Genomic DNA, 17827 nt, shown 5'->3' with positions numbered 1-17827 from the left:
AGCCAGCGATTGGCTACAATGATCACATGTCTGTGATAAAAGGGAACAATGAGTTTAGAGACTGATGGGAAACAGGTATCAGAATGGGAGCAGTGGCAGATTGATAAGGTGACTTCCTTTATTATTTTACATCATTTTGAGCTGTTTAATTTCTATTTTTTTTTTGTACGTTGTTAAGCAAAGTATTTATACTACTAGTTGCACATGACAGAGAAAAGTTAACATTATGGGGGACATTTACTAACCGTGGTGTTTTGGTACACCACACGTCATTAAAGCTTGGCCCATTTTTGGTATACTGGATTTACTTAGAGGCGCACGCCACTCAGTAATCCATGGGGTCTCTAGATGCCCTTGCACCTGGTGCAGTAACATAAGCTGGCCTGGGGCAGGCATAGATTTTTGCGACTTTCACAGGTTAGCATGAAAGTCGCATGTTAGCAGGGTATATTCCCTGGTATGCTCCCTTCATGTGAGGCCAACCCTACCTCCAGCCTTCTTTATCCCAACTTCACACCCCCTTGGCGTGGGTAACATACATACCCAAAATCTCATTCATTTTTTCGCATGAAAAGATGATGTTGCTGGAAAATTAGCAATATTTGGGCTTAATAAATGATCCCCAAAGTTTATATACCCCAAAATGGTGCCATAAAAGCATATATATCTCATCAAAGTAAAACTGCATCAATTAAATTCTGGTGAGAAAAAAAAACCTCTCTGTATAAAAAACTATTCCTATCCAATATCCTATTAGGGCACATGGTCAGTGTAGAAGTGGATTTCCCTACTCTATGAGATTGGGGCACCAGAAACATAAATATATGATACATTATTTTTCCCTATAATGGACAGTTGATGAAGTCTTCTTCTGGCCAAATCACCTGTTTGTTGCAGTTGGCAGAAGCTGGACCGGCAGCAACAAACCTATCACTTAATGTACTTTCATTAGAAAAGGTGCTATCTTTGTAACATGGCTCCTTTATAGGGCACCTGCAGAGTTGGTGCGGCTGCAGCATACACATTTAACACACTTGGCAACTCTTTAGTTAACTGATAAAGTAAGCGGTCTAAAGGAATGGGGATAGTTCCATAGATTTGCATTGGACTACGGCCAAATCTGTAAACTGCTTGCTTTAGCAGCGGACGGTGGATGCGGAAAATACCTTTCCAACACACTATGTTCCCTAATCCTTAAAGGGGTATTCCGCTCCTAGATATCTTATCCCCTATCCTAAGGTGTCTGATTGCAGGGGTCCCACCTCTGGTGACCCCCACAATCTTCCTGTTGCACCCAGTGGTGCTGCGCTGGAGGCTCGTGACGTCACGGGCACCCCATCCATGATGTCATGGCTATGCCCCCTCAATGCAAGTCTACAAGTCTATGGGAGGGGGCATGACGGCCATCACGCCCCCTCCCATAGACTTGCATTGAGGGGGCATGGCCATGACGTCACAAGTGGGGTGTGACCATGATGTCACAAGTCTCCACCCTGCATCGCCAGTCATCTGGCACGGAGCGAATTTCACTCCGTGCACCGGATGTCTGGGGAGCTGCAGCGAAGATCGCGGGGATCCCCAGTGGCAGGACTCTGCGATCAACCATCTTATCTCCTATCCTTTGGATAGGAGATAAGATGTCTAGGGGCAGAGTACCCCTTTAGGGCAGTTATTCTGGGTTTGAAAGCATAGTTTCTTTCTTCCAAAAAAACATTGCCACCCCTCTCCTCAGGTTGCGTGTGGTATTACAACTTCGCTCCATTCCTTCAATGAAGCTGAGCGCAATACCACACACAACCAGATGACAAGTTCGGTACTGATGGAAAGCAGCTGTGTTTTTCTATGCATTTTGTGTTGCTTAGTAAAATAAATCAATCCTATCCTACGCGGACAGGCTTACATTCCAAATCCAAAGAGTTACGTATGTCAAAAATCTTTTAGCAAAGCTCTAGAATACTTGAATAAAATGCCCCTTGAAGATGTCACTAGTAGAGTTGTTGCTTGACAGAATGAAGTTACACTGAGCAGAGGAGCCCTGAAAGAACGTCATATTAAATGATGAACGTGTTGAACGTGGAATTATATTAGCAAGTTCTTCATGTTTATACCATTGGTAGAACAAAGCCAAATAATTTCTCACCAAGAGAAGCTACAGATGTTAGCGAGTCCTTCATTTCTTTGCTATAAATGGCAAAAGTGAGTTAGATGCAATAAGAAGTAAACACAGTCAATTACCTAGATATAAACATATGCCTTCTACCGGCTGGAAAGAATAAGAATAGAAATAACGTCTTCTTATATGCAGCCAAAAGACATACCGGGGGCTCTATCAGAGCCATATATAAGCTGTATGTAATCTGCTGGAAGCAACTATATAAACCATAGAGCCCAAACATTTCCTTTTTAGCCTGCTATTCAAAATGATCATCCATTGGTTTGCAAAATGAAGGCATAAATGGTTTATTGTTTTAGCAAATATTACTTCCCATGAAGAGAATCCAATCTTTAAAGATGTCCGGCTCTTAGGACCCCTGGTGGCAATCTATTATCTTCTGGGAAATTCTGGCCATACATTCAATTCAAACAATAGCATGTATATAGTTAAAGTCATATGAAAACGTATAGTCAGCCCTACGTATTTCAAAAGAAGTCTTTACCCATTTAAAAAATGTTGGCCCATGTAATATAAGGCTGCTACTCTCACTAAGTAAAATGTCTTCTCTCTAGCCAATAATTCATGGCCATAACATGCACTATGCAAATAGTCTAGAGCTCTGAACAAATGTCTGGGGCATTGAAGCATACCTGTTACTTTAAAAAGCTATTGATGTGTCCTAAAGACATGTTGGGTGCTAGTGGTATTCAGACCTGGGAGAAGCATACTGCTGAGAGCTTCACTCCATAGGTCGCTGCAATCTCTATCTTACGGCAATGAAACAGTCTCCGTACCCTTACAATGCAGTGAGATAGAAAAGGCAGTAAGCTGGGGTGTGAAAGGTTTAGCTAAGCACTTTCTCAAGCTGAATGTAATGATCAGTGGGGTCTGAACACCTAGACCCCGGCCAAACAAATGTGCCTTGGACATGTTGTCCCCATTTAGGTTAATGGCATAACACAATGAATGTTCAAATGTTCCTTTTTGCTCTTGGCCTGTCTCATTTCTTCCAAAGTAGCACAAACAATTTATATATTATTGCCAAGGAGTAAGAAGAAGGCTCTCCTATCAACTACTTTATACCAGCTCTTAAGCACTATAGTAAGGAGCACAACTGAATCACCAGGAGAACATAGGGATCCAGCAGTTTTATCCACTGGCAGTAGTGCCTGTTGCTATACCAATGCCAAAACACATTGCATATAGGCTATACTGCCTTTGCAATATATACTCCTTAAACAGTCATGAAGACTCTAGGGTGTTATTTTGCTATTAAGCAAACTAGTGATATCTGTTAAAGTTCAACTCTAATAGGTTTAAATAGTTATTTTATATTATTTTACAAAAATCTTGCTTAGATATCACATTCAGTCATTTATAACCCAACGGGAGAAAACGTAATGTGACAGCATTGCTGTTACTTCCTAATAGAGCAAGCCCTAAAATCTTACTGGTGGCTCTTGGCAACACAAAGGCTCATTGTTCCGAGGGTCTTGAAAAGCATTAAGTTTCTTCCAACTTAGCAACTAAAGATGCTAATGGTATTCTTTACTAGGAATGTGAAGATAATTGAATTGTGTTCAGACCATAAATTTTCAACCAAGAAAAAAAAGTGCAGACTGGGCAGTAAAGTGGAAGGAAATTTGGATGAGTTATAGGCCACCCTGGGGAACAAGGACCTTGTGGTCAAAATACCTACTTGCAGATTTGCAATTTTTTACATTTATTTGTTTTTTACTTTAAAGTAAAATATATGTCTATGTGGTTTTTACAAAATTATACATTAGGGCAAGCCAAATTAATGCTCGAAGAGGATCCCATAGATATGGAAAACTTTAGAATGCACTATTAAGATGGACAGTCTTTCAAGCTAAGTTTGTAAATTTTTTGTTAAATTAAAGGGATATTATGGTGAGCAAAAAATTAACTGATGATAATAATAGGGTCACTTAACCACTGGCTTCTCAACTGTGATCATTACAGCTGGTCCATTGTGTAATTGTCTTCTTTGGTCTTCTTGCCAGTGGTTGGCACTGGAAAATGATGAATAGATAATTTGTCACATAAGGACAACCCCTGTCCATACAGATGTGCCCACCCTTATCTCTCCTTTAGTTTAGTTAAGGATCCCAATTTCTCCTACACTATATTACACCATGCTATCAGAACAAGCGAAAGGCTTAATTATGGAACAATGTCTGGTTGTCCTCACATTGACAATCATAGTGTATACTCCTGGTAACAGAGGGTCAGAACATCAATTTGTTGAGAAAAAGCTGGTGATCACCCACCAGACATGTAGTTTAGAAATAAGTCAAGAAAGGACACATGGATGTGTCACTCTCTAGAGAACCCCAGCCCCATGAGCCAGAGTGTAGTGCCAAAATCAGCTATTTGCCAGGTCTTGGGAGCCAACTCTCTTAAGATGTTGTCTGTGATGGGACAATGCCTCCAATAAATTAACAACTAGGAACAAATTATATTGTTGCCCTAAATTAAGGTTTTAGAATATTGATGTGCAATTTAGTCATTTTAGTAGCCTTGGTAGCAATTTATATTTCTCTTTTTTTTTTTTTTTTTTTTTATGAGAAAAAAATATACAATCAAGAAGAAACAATGTTAGCATTCCTCTACTTAAAGGGGTAATTTGGCTTTATACATCCAACGGTCAGGCCCCCTTCCATATACAAGAATCGAGGGGATGTGACATGACGTCACGAGGGGCCATGGCCATGATGTCATGTCTTGTACTAGGAGGCAGCGCCCAACACAGAATGCAGGGGGCTGCACCAAGATTGCGGGGGTCCCAGTAGCTGGACCCCTGTGATCATAGGCTAGGGGATAAGATGTATAAAGCCGGAATACCCCTTTAAAGTGCTCCTTTAGGGTATGTCCTCAATGCTGTACACAAATTTTCTGCTAAAGATTTCATGCTACGTAAATTGTTATATAGTTGAACACAGTATAAAATTAACGACATACAACCTAAAGCATAAAATCCGCAGCAAAAAAATCTGCAGCATATACAGTATGCGGTAACTTATCTTGAAAGCATAAATTCAATCACGCTCCAGCAGCAACTCCATAGCTCGAGACTTGCCCGAGACTACAGTGTGGATCAGAATACGATCAGGGACTTTTGGCAATTCTGTATCCTGATTGTTGTTGTCTCGGGCTACTTAGTTAAACAGATAATCTTCCATTGATGCCTGGTCCGAATTACGCTTTAATGCTGGTGTGGAGAGATGCAGATCTAAACTGGGCCCTACAGATGCCAAGATAACCATATGCAACCCAGAAAGTTTTGTGAACAAACCTAATTAACTAGAACTGGCCTTGTGCACAAAACTCATTGGGCATTGTAATGGTTGGCTCGGGGGCAGTTTGGCCCTACAGGAACCTGTGTCTCTTCATGCCTGAACTCTGACCTCTGTGATCAGGCATCTTATGCCCTATCCTTTGGATAGGGAATAAGATGTCTAGCAGCGGAGTACCCCTTTAAAGGCGTAGTACGGAAAACTGAACTAATCAGGCACTTATTCCCTAGGTGATAAGTGCCTGATCGTGTAAGGTTCCCCCACGACCTTACATAGTATGGTAGTATGGTCGAAAAAAGATATACGTCCATCAAGTTCAACCAAGGACTTCTGTATGAAGACCTGTCTACTTACCCGTCCTCGGCGGGCTCCAACCCCCACCTTCCTGGACGAGCACAAGTGATGGTCCGCTCAGCCAAACACTGGCTGCAGTGATGTTACATCATAGCGGCCTGAGAACCTGAGCACAAGTAGACAGGGCCCTGTACACGAGATCCTGTGAATAGTGACTGATAAGTTCAATTCCTGGGACTACCCCTTTAACATTACCGGTGCACTCTAAAGCAATTTTGTTGTAGTGACAATTTATTACCTTTTCGAGAAAAAAGAAAGAAAGAAGGGCGGGATCCATACACTTAACATGAATTATGTGGACAGAAGTCACAAATGTGAACATGACAACGAAAAGATTGGCAGCTACAAGTTGTACACATTCTTCCCTGATTCCTACCTAACATGCCTCTATGTGCTCATGTGCCTTATATGCTTATATCTTGTCTTGCGTTGGTGTGCAATTTATTTATTTATGTTCTTTTTAAATCATTCTTCAGGAAGCCACGGAGAAAGCATGTTACGTTTCGTTCTAAAGCAACATACTACTGTACATTTCTCAGCACGGCTTCTATGCTTCTATTATTTATTTGTAGGTTGACTACAAATATGACTGTATATACCTCTGCCTATAGCCTGTATATACATATGTGATGCTTTGTTTGTTGCAGCACTACTATGGAAATATTTCCCAGCCCTTCATCGCTTTGTTCTTGAGTCTTAAGCGCTTGTAACGTACAATTTTCCTCCACAGGTGGCTGTATAACTATCACTTTCCAGCAGCTGGATACCAGTCACATATGATTAAATGTTTTTTTATATTATTTTTCTTTTTTATTTCCTTTCTTTCTTTCTTTTCTTTATGCTGAAAGTCATCTCTGCACAGCCTGATGGTTCTATACCCGCACTGCACTGTAATAACAGGAATCATGAAAACAAAAGATTATTTCATTCTGTCTATTAGTGCCAGGCCGGTGAAGCGACGTGTCTGTTTGAATCACATTTTTTTCCCTATGTTGTTTTTGGATAAAGGTTTTAAATTGCATATTAGTGAAACCAGATAGCTAATATGGCTCGAAATGAAAAAATAAATAAATAAATAAATAAATAAAATGAAAACGCTTGGAAAAATAAATAAATAAAAAAAGGCATACCTAAAACATGTGGCATAAACCCATGAAATGAAAAATGAAAGGAAAAAAAAAATATGCACCTGTGACCCTGCCCTTAAAGGAGAACTCCAGCCAACATTAACTTATCCCCTATCCATAGGATAGGGGATAAGTAGCTGTACAGGCGGGCTCCCACAGCTGTGACTCCCCTCGATCTCCGGAACAGGATGCGGCTCTCAGTGAGGAACAAGTGCTGCAGCCGGCATGTGCTCCATTTATTTCTATGGAAGGGCCGAAGAGACCTGAGTACAGCACTCGGGCACTGTCGTCACTCCCATAGAAGCAAATTGAGCGCATGCCATCTACCGATAGAGAGAGTCGGGGTCCCATTCCAGAGAATGCTGGTGGATAGCAGATAAGTTAAAGGGGTATTCCAGTGAAAAGCTTTCTTTTTTTTTTTCATATCAACTGGCTCCAGAAAGTTAAACAGATTTGTAAATTACTTCTATTAAAAATTGTAATCCTACCAGTACTTATCAGCTCATGAAATTGAGTTGTTCTTTTCCGTCTTACAACAGTGCTCTCTGCTGACACCTCTGTCTGTCTCAGGAACTGTCCAGAGTAGGAGAAAATCCCCATAGCAAATCTCTCCTGCTCTGGACAGTTCCTGAGACAGAAAGACAGAGGTGTCAGCAGAGAGCACTGTTGTCAGACTGAAAAGAACAAACTTAACTTCAGTAGGTGATACGTACTGGTAGGATTAAGATTTTTTTTTTTTATAGAAGTAATTAACAAATCTGTTTATCTTCCTGGAGCCAGTTGATATGGAAAAAAAAATGTTTTTCACTGGAATACCCCTTTTAATTTGGCAGGAGTTCTCCTTTAGGGTACGTTCCCACCTGGCGTATTTTGCTGCGTATTTGCTGCTGCGTATTTTATTTCCCATTGAAGTCAATGGGTAAGAAAATATGCAGCAGCAAATACGCAGCAAATACGCAACAAAATATGCCAGGTGGGAACGTACCCTTAAGCAGAACAGTTCCAACAGAATCACACTTTTTGGGAAGTTTGTCAGCCACCATGTTTCCCATTAGAAAATATTAAGAATACGTTAGATCAGTGGCCTTCAAACTGTGGATCTCCAGATGTTGCAAAACTACAACTACCAGCATGCCCGGACAGCCTTTGGCTGTCCGGGCATGCTGGTAGTTGTAGTTTTGCAACATCTGAAGGTACACAGTTTGGAAACCACTGCTTTGGGTAAAGCTGTAACTTCAGAAAACAATGTGCAGCATTAGCCTTAGCTGTAGTCAAATCAACATCCTTGTACCATCTGGTCTGAACCAGGTTATTGATGGATGAAGACATCTAAAGGGGTACTCCTGTGTAAAACTTTTTTTTTTTTAAATCAACTGGTGCCAAAAAGTTAAACAGATTTGTAAATCACTTCTATTAAAAAAAATCTTAATCCTTTCAGTACTTTTTAGGGGCTGTATACTAAAGAGAAATCCAAAAAAGAAATGCATTTCCTCTGATGTCATGACCACAGTGCTCTCTGCTGACCTCTGCTGCCCATTTTAAGAACTGTCCAGAGCTGGAGAAAATCCCCATAGCAAACATATGCTGCTCTGGACAGTTCCTAAAATGGACAGCAGAGGTCAGCAGAGAGCACTGTGGTCATGACATATCACAGAGGAAATCCATTTCTTTTTTTGGATTTCTCTTTAGTATACAGCCCCTAAAAAGTACTGGAAGGATTAAGATTTTTTAATAGAAGTGATTTACAAATCTCTTTAACTTTCTGGCACCAGTTGATTAAAAAAAAAAAAAAGTTTTCCACGGGAGCACCCGTTTAAGACAACAAAGTTAGTGAGAGGCTGTAACCAATCTAGGCCTTAGTCTCCCAGTTAATTTACTCCTGTGTCTCCTCATGCCAGTGCACCCTCCCACCGAGACACTTGGCATTCGGTAATAAATTACGCGAGGAGTGCTCTATTCTGTTGCCCGCCGGCTTTGACACTTCAGCGGAAAATAAATATCTAGATATTTCTTCTAAATTTATTAACTGTGCAACATTAACAATTTACACCTCCCTCTGTACACTGGGAATAGCCGGGCATCATTGTCCTCGCTGAATATGTGTCTTTTTTTGTCGCCGGGCTTCTTTCTCTCTACAGTTCCTGGCACGAACCTGAAAGATTTGGAGCTTTCAAATATCTTTTGTATGCTTCACTGTTGACTGCGTCTTTCCAAATCAATTTTACCCCTTGCTCTTCTGTAATACTGGCAGCTCTCCATCAAACCTTTTAATGTGGCTTGTTTGGGTTTGTCGGCCATTTCTAATTGACTTTATTTGTGTGGGCTATTTATCCAGATTAAAAAAATAAATAAATCTGTCTTTTCTCTTTCGCGAAAGACGCATCAAAAGGCAGATTAAAGAAAGCTGAAAAATATCAAGTAGAACCGAGAACAAATTGGTGCGGACAGATATTAAACAAATATATTCCAGTTTAGGCTTCTGTTAGGACGGAGGGTTTGGGATGCTGCATACTAAGTACTAAACAGATAAAGATGGGCAGGACTTCTTTTGTGCTTTCCATAAACTGTAGCAGTTGGTCCGAAATGTGAAACGGTTTTAGCAAAATGTCAATTTTTTTTCGGTTTTTTTTTCGTTTTTTTTTTAAACCTTCGATGAAAACAGGATAGCTGTACAATGAAAACCTTATTGCATTGGGCTATAAAACTTGGCATTCTGCAGAGCTGTAAAGACGAAGTACTACAGAATAGAAACCCAATGGAGCAGTATAATAATAATAGTAACAATAATAATAATAGTAATAATAATAAATAAATAAATGATAAAGGAAAATCAAATGTTTGGGTCAATATTTGGGTCAATATTGAGTGTTTGGGTCAATATTTTTAACATTTATTTTGCTGTGCATTTTGGACTGTACCTGACCAAAATATATCCCAAATTAAAAATGGCTGCAAATACAGCTGAAATATGGTTTAAAATTGGGAAAAACACCCCAAAAGCAAAAAAATAAAAAAATAAAAAGTAATCATATTACTCCCCAGTCCCCATCTCAATGTCTCTTCTCTGTGAACTTTAAAGGGGTACTCCAGTGTTTGTAAATTTATCTCCTAAAGGATAGGGGATATTATAACTTGTAGCCCATTGTTTAAAATCCCTGTTCTTTCAAAGCTTAGGAGTCTAGTGGGCGGTCCTTGTCAGTAAAAACTGTTCCTCCTGCCTTCATGAACCTCCACTGGACTCTTAAGAATAGAAAAAGCAGAGATTTTAATCAATAGGCTATGCTTGCTTAAAGGGGTACTCCGGTGCTTAGACATCTTATCCCCTATCCAAAGGGTAGGGGATAGGATGCCTGATCGCGGGAGTCCCGCCGCTGGGGACCCCCGTGATCTTGCAGGTAGCACCCCGTTTGTAATCAGTCCCCAGAGCGTGTTCGCTCCGGGTCTGATTACTGGCGACCACAGGGCCGACGGCGTGGGACGTCACGCCTCCGCCCCCGTGTGACATCACTCTCCGCACCTCAATGCAAGCCTATGGGAGGGGGCGTGACAGCTATCACGCCCTCTTCCATACGCTTGCATTGAGGGGCGGAGCGTGACGTCACACGGGGGGCGGAGGCGTGACGTCACACGCCGTTGGCCCTGTGGTCGCCGGTAATCAGACCCGGAGCGAACACGCTCCGGGGACTGATTACAAATGGGGTGCCGCGTGCAAGATCAAGGGGTCCCCAGCGGCGGGACTCCCGCGATCAGGCATCCTATCCCCTACCCTTTGGATAGGGGATAAGATGTCTAAGCACCGGAGTACCCCTTTAAACCATGGGATCAGCTAAATTCTGAGCATTTTCTACTTTACCGGCTTTTCGGCCAATAAGCTACCCACTTAAAGGGGTATTCCCATCTTTTATAGAGATGGCATCTCAACCCACTTTATGATCGGGTGGGGTTTTGACTTCTGGGGCCCTCACCAATCATGACAGTAAAGAGAAGTGTAGCACTGCGACTTCTATTGAGGTTATGTTAACACATTTCCAATCAGAAATTCCGCTGCAACAAAGTCCAATCAATTTCAATTCTGCTGCCCTGTGCACACGGCAGAATTTCAGCGACTGATGTTTCTGCCATGAAAATCCTGATTCCGGCATCAGCAAAAGGAATAGACATGTTTATTCTTTCTTCGGATTCCGCTTGGAGATGCATTGCCGTCTATGAGACGGACATTACAGTGCGGTCCTAGTGCCTGCCAGAAAATTCAAATGTGTGGAATGTCTGCCCGTGTTTTCTGAGCGGACATTCTGCACATTTTCAGCCGTGTGAACATGGCCTAAGTTTTTCCCTGCATAGCTATCCACGCGGCCACCCAGCTGCACAGGGAGCGACAGTCAATCCTATTCACTTGAATGGAGCCACGCTGCAGTTTCCAGCACAGATAAAGCTGCTCTTGACTAGACATATATTAGATATTATTAGAGACATTTTGAACCCGAATAAATATCCTGCCTAAAGTGCAGTTTAATATAGAAATATTTATCATTTTGATATTTATATTTATCAAAATGAAGACGTATGAAATGGTAAAATCTATTTATGGGAAGTCAGCCAACCCAGCCACTCCAGCCTAGTAAACATGATTATTCCAATTTTGTCAAATATTATGCAAAGCGCAGAACCATATGTCATGTAATTATTAGTCATTACGGGTAGGTGGTACGCAGGATGTATCGGAACATTCCAAAAATGCCCAAGGGAGACTTAACTATTATTACTAAGTAGCTCTTCTTCTGTTCCTACAGCCCTGGGGTCTCCAGAAGGACTTTCATTCTCTGACATTACCGAGAACTCTGCTAAAGTCATCTGGCTCGCACCGAAGATCCGGGTTAACAAATTTCTGATCACTTATGTTCCTGTAACTGGAGGTAAAATCCTGTAGTAAAAGAAAGAAGTAATGGAATGTAAAAAATTAAATGGTTTAAATATACCTTGTTTACTTTGGTTTTCATTGTTAGTTATTTTTTTATCTTTTATTTCTGGCTGTAAATGTGATGGACTGTATTGTTGCACAGTTTCTGGGTAAGACACATATGGTGTTTAACCTTTAACTGCTCAGTTCTGTATATGTATATAGATACCTGTTTCCAGATTTTCCATGTAGAAGAGTTCTAAAATGTGCTCGAATTATTAGTGCACACAGTTTTAAAGGGGTACTCCCCTAGAAAACATATATATATATTTTTTTTTAAATCAACTGGTTAAACCGAATTGTAAATTACTTCTATTTAAAAATATTAATCCTTCCAGTACTTATCAGTTGCTATTTGTTCCAAAGGAAGTTATTTTCTTTCTGTCTGACCACAGTGCTCTCTGCTGACACCTCTGTCCATTTTAGGAACTGTCCAGAGCAGGATAGGTTTGCTATGGGGGTTTGCTCCTACTGTGGACAGTTCCTAAAATGGACAGAGGTGTCAGCAGAGAGCACTGTGGTCAGACAGAAAGGAAATTTAAAAAGAAAATAACTTCCTGTGGAGCATACAGCAGCTGATAAGTACTGGAAGGATTACGATTTTTAAATAGAAGTTATTTACAAATCTGTTTAACTTACTGGCACCAGTTGATGTAAAAAGAAATGTTTTCCAGTGGAGTACCCCTTTAGCACAACATACTGGGCTACAGTAAGACATTATTGACCTTATGTTCTCTGAACTTTCCAATTCATAACTTACTTGCCTGATCCCTTAAAACGGATCACGCCGCCTGCATTAGTTTAATGGAGCCCGCGGTTTGGGCAGCATCAAATCATGACAGGTTCCATTTAAAGACTTGTGTAATTTTATTTATTTTTTAAAGCAATTAATGGATCCAAAATAAACAATTTCTTGAAAGCATTTCCAGTTCCTTCCTAAAACACTCCTTTTACATAAAACTTTTATCTTTTAGGTGCCAGCAACACAGTGGAAGTGGATGGTTCCAGAACCCAAACTACTTTAGTAAACCTTCTGCCAGGTGTTCAATACCTTGTAAGTCTCGTATCCGTGAAAGGCAGTGAAGAAAGTGCGCCCGCCTCCGATACCCTGACCACAGGCACGTAAACTACTGTACAATGCTCACACACTGCACATTCAGTGCCACACCTGTACATGTACTGTATGTAATAGTGACTTTCATATAGTAAAATGTAATATTGTAACATTAAATTATTATATTGGAAACTAATGAGAGTTATCCAAACCTACAAAGGTCTCATCAGGCAAAGGTTTTCATTGTGCCTTAAAGGGGTACTCCATCCCTAGACATCTTATCCCCTATCCAAAGAATAGGGGATAAGATGTCTGATTGTGGGGGTCCCGCCACTGGGGACCCTCACGATCTTGGCTGCAGCACCCCAGACATCCGGTGCATGGAGCGATGCGAGGCGGAGGCTCGTGACATCACGACCAGGCCCCGCTCGTGACGTCACGGCCATGCCCCCTCCATGCTAGTCTACTGCCGCCACGCCCCCTACCATAGACTTTCATAGAGGGGGTGTGGCCATGACTTCACGAGTGGGGTGCAGCCTCTGGTACTCCGGCGCTGCACCCGATGCTCTAAACAAACTACTGATGCAGCAGATAGATTACGGGGGTCCCCAGCAGTGGGGTCCCCGCGATCAGACATCTTATCCCCTATCCTTTGGATAGGGGATAACATGTCTAAGGTCTAGGGGCAAAGTACCCCTTTAAGAGAATAGAGCATTGTTCGCCAGTGCGCCTTTAGCTGTTATAAAACTACAATTCCCAGCTGGAAGTCCTAGTTTTGCAACAGCTGGAAAAACACTGGCAGGGAAATACTGGAATATAGGCTCCAACATTGTATATCTGCTAACAAGCAAGCAATATGCTACATTGTTACATGCATAGTGCACCCATATCGATGGAGGACCATCCCTATATTGGGATCTAATAGAAGACATATAAGGTAATGTCAAAAACAGATGTTTCTGTATGTCCATCGGTAACATAGATAACAGAGAAAGAAACAAAAAGCATCAAAAAAGTGCTAAGGGGGAGTGCCTAAAATATAACTTTTATTAGTTATTATTTAAAAAGGACAAAATGTGCAAGTGCCTTCCCAACACCTCTACTATTAAATATTCACAAATATGGTCAGAACAGTGGACCAGTTATTCAACACCGATGTCCACTAAATAAGGCAACGTGTATGCGCATCGGGCTCTGCAGGGCCCAGCTAGCGACACTCTGAATAAAGCACCAATGTATACCACCAACATGTTTCTGTTACTAAGTATCAAGCAACGTCTTCAGGGAGGTATATCTGGCACAATGATAATTAGCAACATGGACCACTCAGAGTGACAGACATATAGATAGTAGGCTGTGACTCACAAATGCAGCACATAAAAAATAGGCCTATAACAACAGGTAAAAATTATTTGTATGGAGATAACAATCCTGTAAAGAAAGCAACTTTCCCTCATAGTGCTATAGTTCCTACCGATCAGCTGTTTGTAGTGGCTCTGGTGCTCATGTTGACTAGCGCTCCTCCTTTAGTAGTGGCGGTGCAGAGAACTGAAGCTACTGAAGTATAGTGATTGCACGGACGAGCACTAGTAAGCATTGAAAAAGGCTCCAGAGCTTGAACGAGCACCACAGTCCCTTATAACAGCCAGAAGTTAGATGCCTACCCATCCAACATTAATCAATTTTAAAAAGCTTGTTTGCAGAATGTATTTTTGTTTGCAGAATGCCAGCCCCAAATTTGTTTGGGAGACATTCCGCAGACAGTGGGTGCCATCAGAACATTCCAGCGCTAGGACTGCTGAGAAATGCCCCGTCTCCATAGACGGCAGTGCACATCTGACCAGATTCTTCAGAAAGAATTGACATGTTAATTCTTTCTACAGAGGCCGGAATCGGAATTTCCGGGGAAAATTTGCCATGCGCACGGTGCAACAGAATCTCATTGAAATTGAAAGCTGAATTTCCAAGCTGAATTTTTTTGCCATATTATACTCTGAAATTCCGCCATGTAAATATAACCTAAGACTGCCTGGCTTATGTTAATACTAGACTGAATTAAAAGGTGCAAGTGGAGTCAGCTCCCGCTGGGACTTACTCTCAGGAGCATGCTGAACACAGATCAACAGCCGGCACTCGTAAAATCTTCTAAAATGTATTTATTTATTTACTTCAAATTAGCTGGAAAAAGACAAGTTGGTTGACACATTTTGGATTAGCTGATCCTCAATTTGCACTTTTTTTCTGTATTTTCATCTGCCCGCAATACAGAAATGAAGATTTTATGAGTGCTGACTTGTCAGCTAGATTGGATTTGTTATGTTTAAAAAAAAATGTTGGCATCTTATTTTTATTTTTTTCTTACATTTTAAAACACTCTAAAAGAACATTAAATGAAGAAGCGCTAAGAACAACTTTCTTTGTATTACAGCTCTCGACAGTCCATCAGGCCTAAGAGCCATTAACGTCACCGATTCCGAAGCCCTGGCCCTGTGGAAACCATCTTTGGCATCTGTGGATAATTATGTTATCACCTATACCGCCAAGAACGGTAAGGACCCTTCATTCCCCGAAGGTCCATTACTTTCATTAAAGGGGTGCTTCACTGGAAAACACAGTGCTCTCTGCTGACACCTCTGTCCATTTTAGGAACTGTCCAGAACAGGATAGGTTTGCTATGGGGACCTGCTCCTACTCTGGACAGTTCCCAAAATGGACAGAAGTGTCAGCAGAGAGCACTCTAGTCAGGCAGAAAGGAAATTCAAAAAGAAAAGAACTTCCTCTGGAACATACAGCAGTTGATAAGTATTGGAAGGATTAATATTTTTAAATAGAAGTAATTTACAAATCTGTTTAACTTTCTGGCACCAGTTGATTATTTTTTTTTTCCAGTGGAGTACCGCTTTAATATTTTATTATACTAAAATATTGACATTCCTTCAAACCTATCTTGTTCTCGTGGCAGCTCCGGCAGTAGAGGTCACAGTCTCAGGCAACATTGTCGAAAATGACATCATCGGGCTACAGCCGGCTACTGAATATACATTAAAGATCTATGCTGTTAGAGGACCACTTAGAAGTCGGGAAATCTCTACTGTATTCACTACAGGTATGGTAAAATCGCAATTACTTGCCTACGAGTGTTCTCTCTCTATGTAGGTCCTAATGTCTATGTTTACGGCAAATCGCTCCGGCGATAATTTGGGTATTGAATGCATCTGTCCTGCGAATCAGCTAGTAATAATGTAAATGCTAATGCTAGGTGTTCCAATGGTCTCTGCCCGGCATCAATGCTTCTTGTAGATGAAAAGGATTATCTGTTGTCTAAAAAGCAGATGGGGGCTTATACTAGTCATGTAGCTCTTGACACCCCGGCTGAGCTCGAGAGCTGTTTTCTCGTACGTTTTTTGATGTATGAAACCAGGTGTCACCGACAAAGATCTGAACACGCTACGGTGAAGAATAATATTATTACGGCATTGACAGCTGGAAGTAGGGAAACCTGCAATTCTTTTCTTTTAAGAGGAAAGCGTGTATCTTGTTGATCTAGGCTCGGAGAGATACAGTTATTAGGAGCTGGAGGAGGAAAAAAGCCGCTTACAAATAAAAAAAATATGTACGTAAAGTAGACAAAGCAATTTATCGAATAAACAGATGAAAGTTCTTTCCAAAATTGCTGATGGGAGAATGAAGACTAAAGATGAGCAAACCTTAGCGGCTCCATGAGGAAAATAATTGTCATGGGTTATTCAGGGGTTAAAAATGAAAAATAGCCAAAAAAAAGAAAACTTATTTTTTTCCAACCAGTTTGCCTCCAGCTGTTGTAAAACTAGAACTCCCAGCATGCCCGGACATGCTGGGAGTAGTAGTTTTGCAACAGCTGGAGGCACACTGGTTGGGAAACACTGCAATGACTTGATAACCATAGTTTCTCCCCATCCCAACAGTCTCGATTGATAGCTCTATCCCAGTTTGGCCCTGTTTACATGTTGGCTGTCTGGGCATGCTGGGAGTTGTAGTTTTGCAACAGCTGGAAGCACCCTGGTTGGGAAACACTGCATTGGGTTGATAATGTCCGTATGGAAATTTTCTGTGCGGACATTCCACCTTGTGAGAAGCCAGTAGTTATGGCCTCGATATACCGTCATCCAAAATCCTTATTTTATCCTGTTATGCCTATTGAAAGGGGACTTAAGAAATAATTCCAAATATCTTGACGCTCAAAAAAAACAATGTGATCATTTTTCAAATCAGGTTATTACCGTATATATTGTAATAAAAGTGAAGGCAGATAAAGTAGTCAACAATGATTTTCTCAAAGATTTTAGGTTCATGCATAGGACAAGTTCATTTTTCTAAATTTTGAAAAGAATATTTAGTGGAGGGAGGAAAAGGGAAAAATGTGAATGCTACAAATATATCTACCGGTATTTATTTATTTATCTATCTATTAATGCTAAATAAAAACAAATCAATAAAAAAAAAAAAATATATATATATATATATATATATATATATATATATATATAAATAAAATGCATATATATATATATATATATATATATATATATATATATACACATATATATTTCTTTGTTTATTTTATTGATTTCTTCATTTTATATCACTTATTCTTTCATTTTTTTTGCATGCAGCTTTGGATGGTCCTAGAGATTTGTCAGCTACTGAAATTCAGGCAGACTCCGCTCTGATCACATGGAGGCCACCAAGATCCATGATCACAGGTTTCTTGCTTATCTATGAGTCTGTGGATGGAACAGTCAAGGTAAATACAATCTGCACTATACACTATTACCATTCTATTCATTATACCACCCTACCAGGTCAGCTCCTGGCACTCTTGGT

The 17827-nt window shown here is 40.7% G+C and overlaps 1 protein-coding gene across 2 annotated transcripts in view; it reads left to right on the top strand.

The window, feature by feature from the left end:
• Nucleotides 1-17827, top strand: part of TNC (tenascin C) — a 112660-nt gene that overhangs the window by 63528 nt on the left and 31305 nt on the right. For both annotated transcript variants that reach the window (XM_056541209.1, XM_056541210.1), the window contains 5 exons: nt 11744-11866; nt 12885-13028; nt 15393-15512; nt 15927-16070; nt 17617-17747. In XM_056541209.1, the coding sequence (XP_056397184.1) occupies nt 11744-11866; nt 12885-13028; nt 15393-15512; nt 15927-16070; nt 17617-17747 (662 nt within the window). The remainder of the gene's footprint in view (nt 1-11743; nt 11867-12884; nt 13029-15392; nt 15513-15926; nt 16071-17616; nt 17748-17827) is intronic.

Source organism: Hyla sarda, chromosome 9 (assembly GCF_029499605.1).
Source record: "Hyla sarda isolate aHylSar1 chromosome 9, aHylSar1.hap1, whole genome shotgun sequence".
In the NCBI taxonomy this organism is placed as follows: domain Eukaryota; kingdom Metazoa; phylum Chordata; class Amphibia; order Anura; family Hylidae; genus Hyla; species Hyla sarda.
The sequence above is the reverse complement of the archived record's forward strand: the minus strand, read 5'-3'. Positions and strand labels throughout refer to the sequence as shown.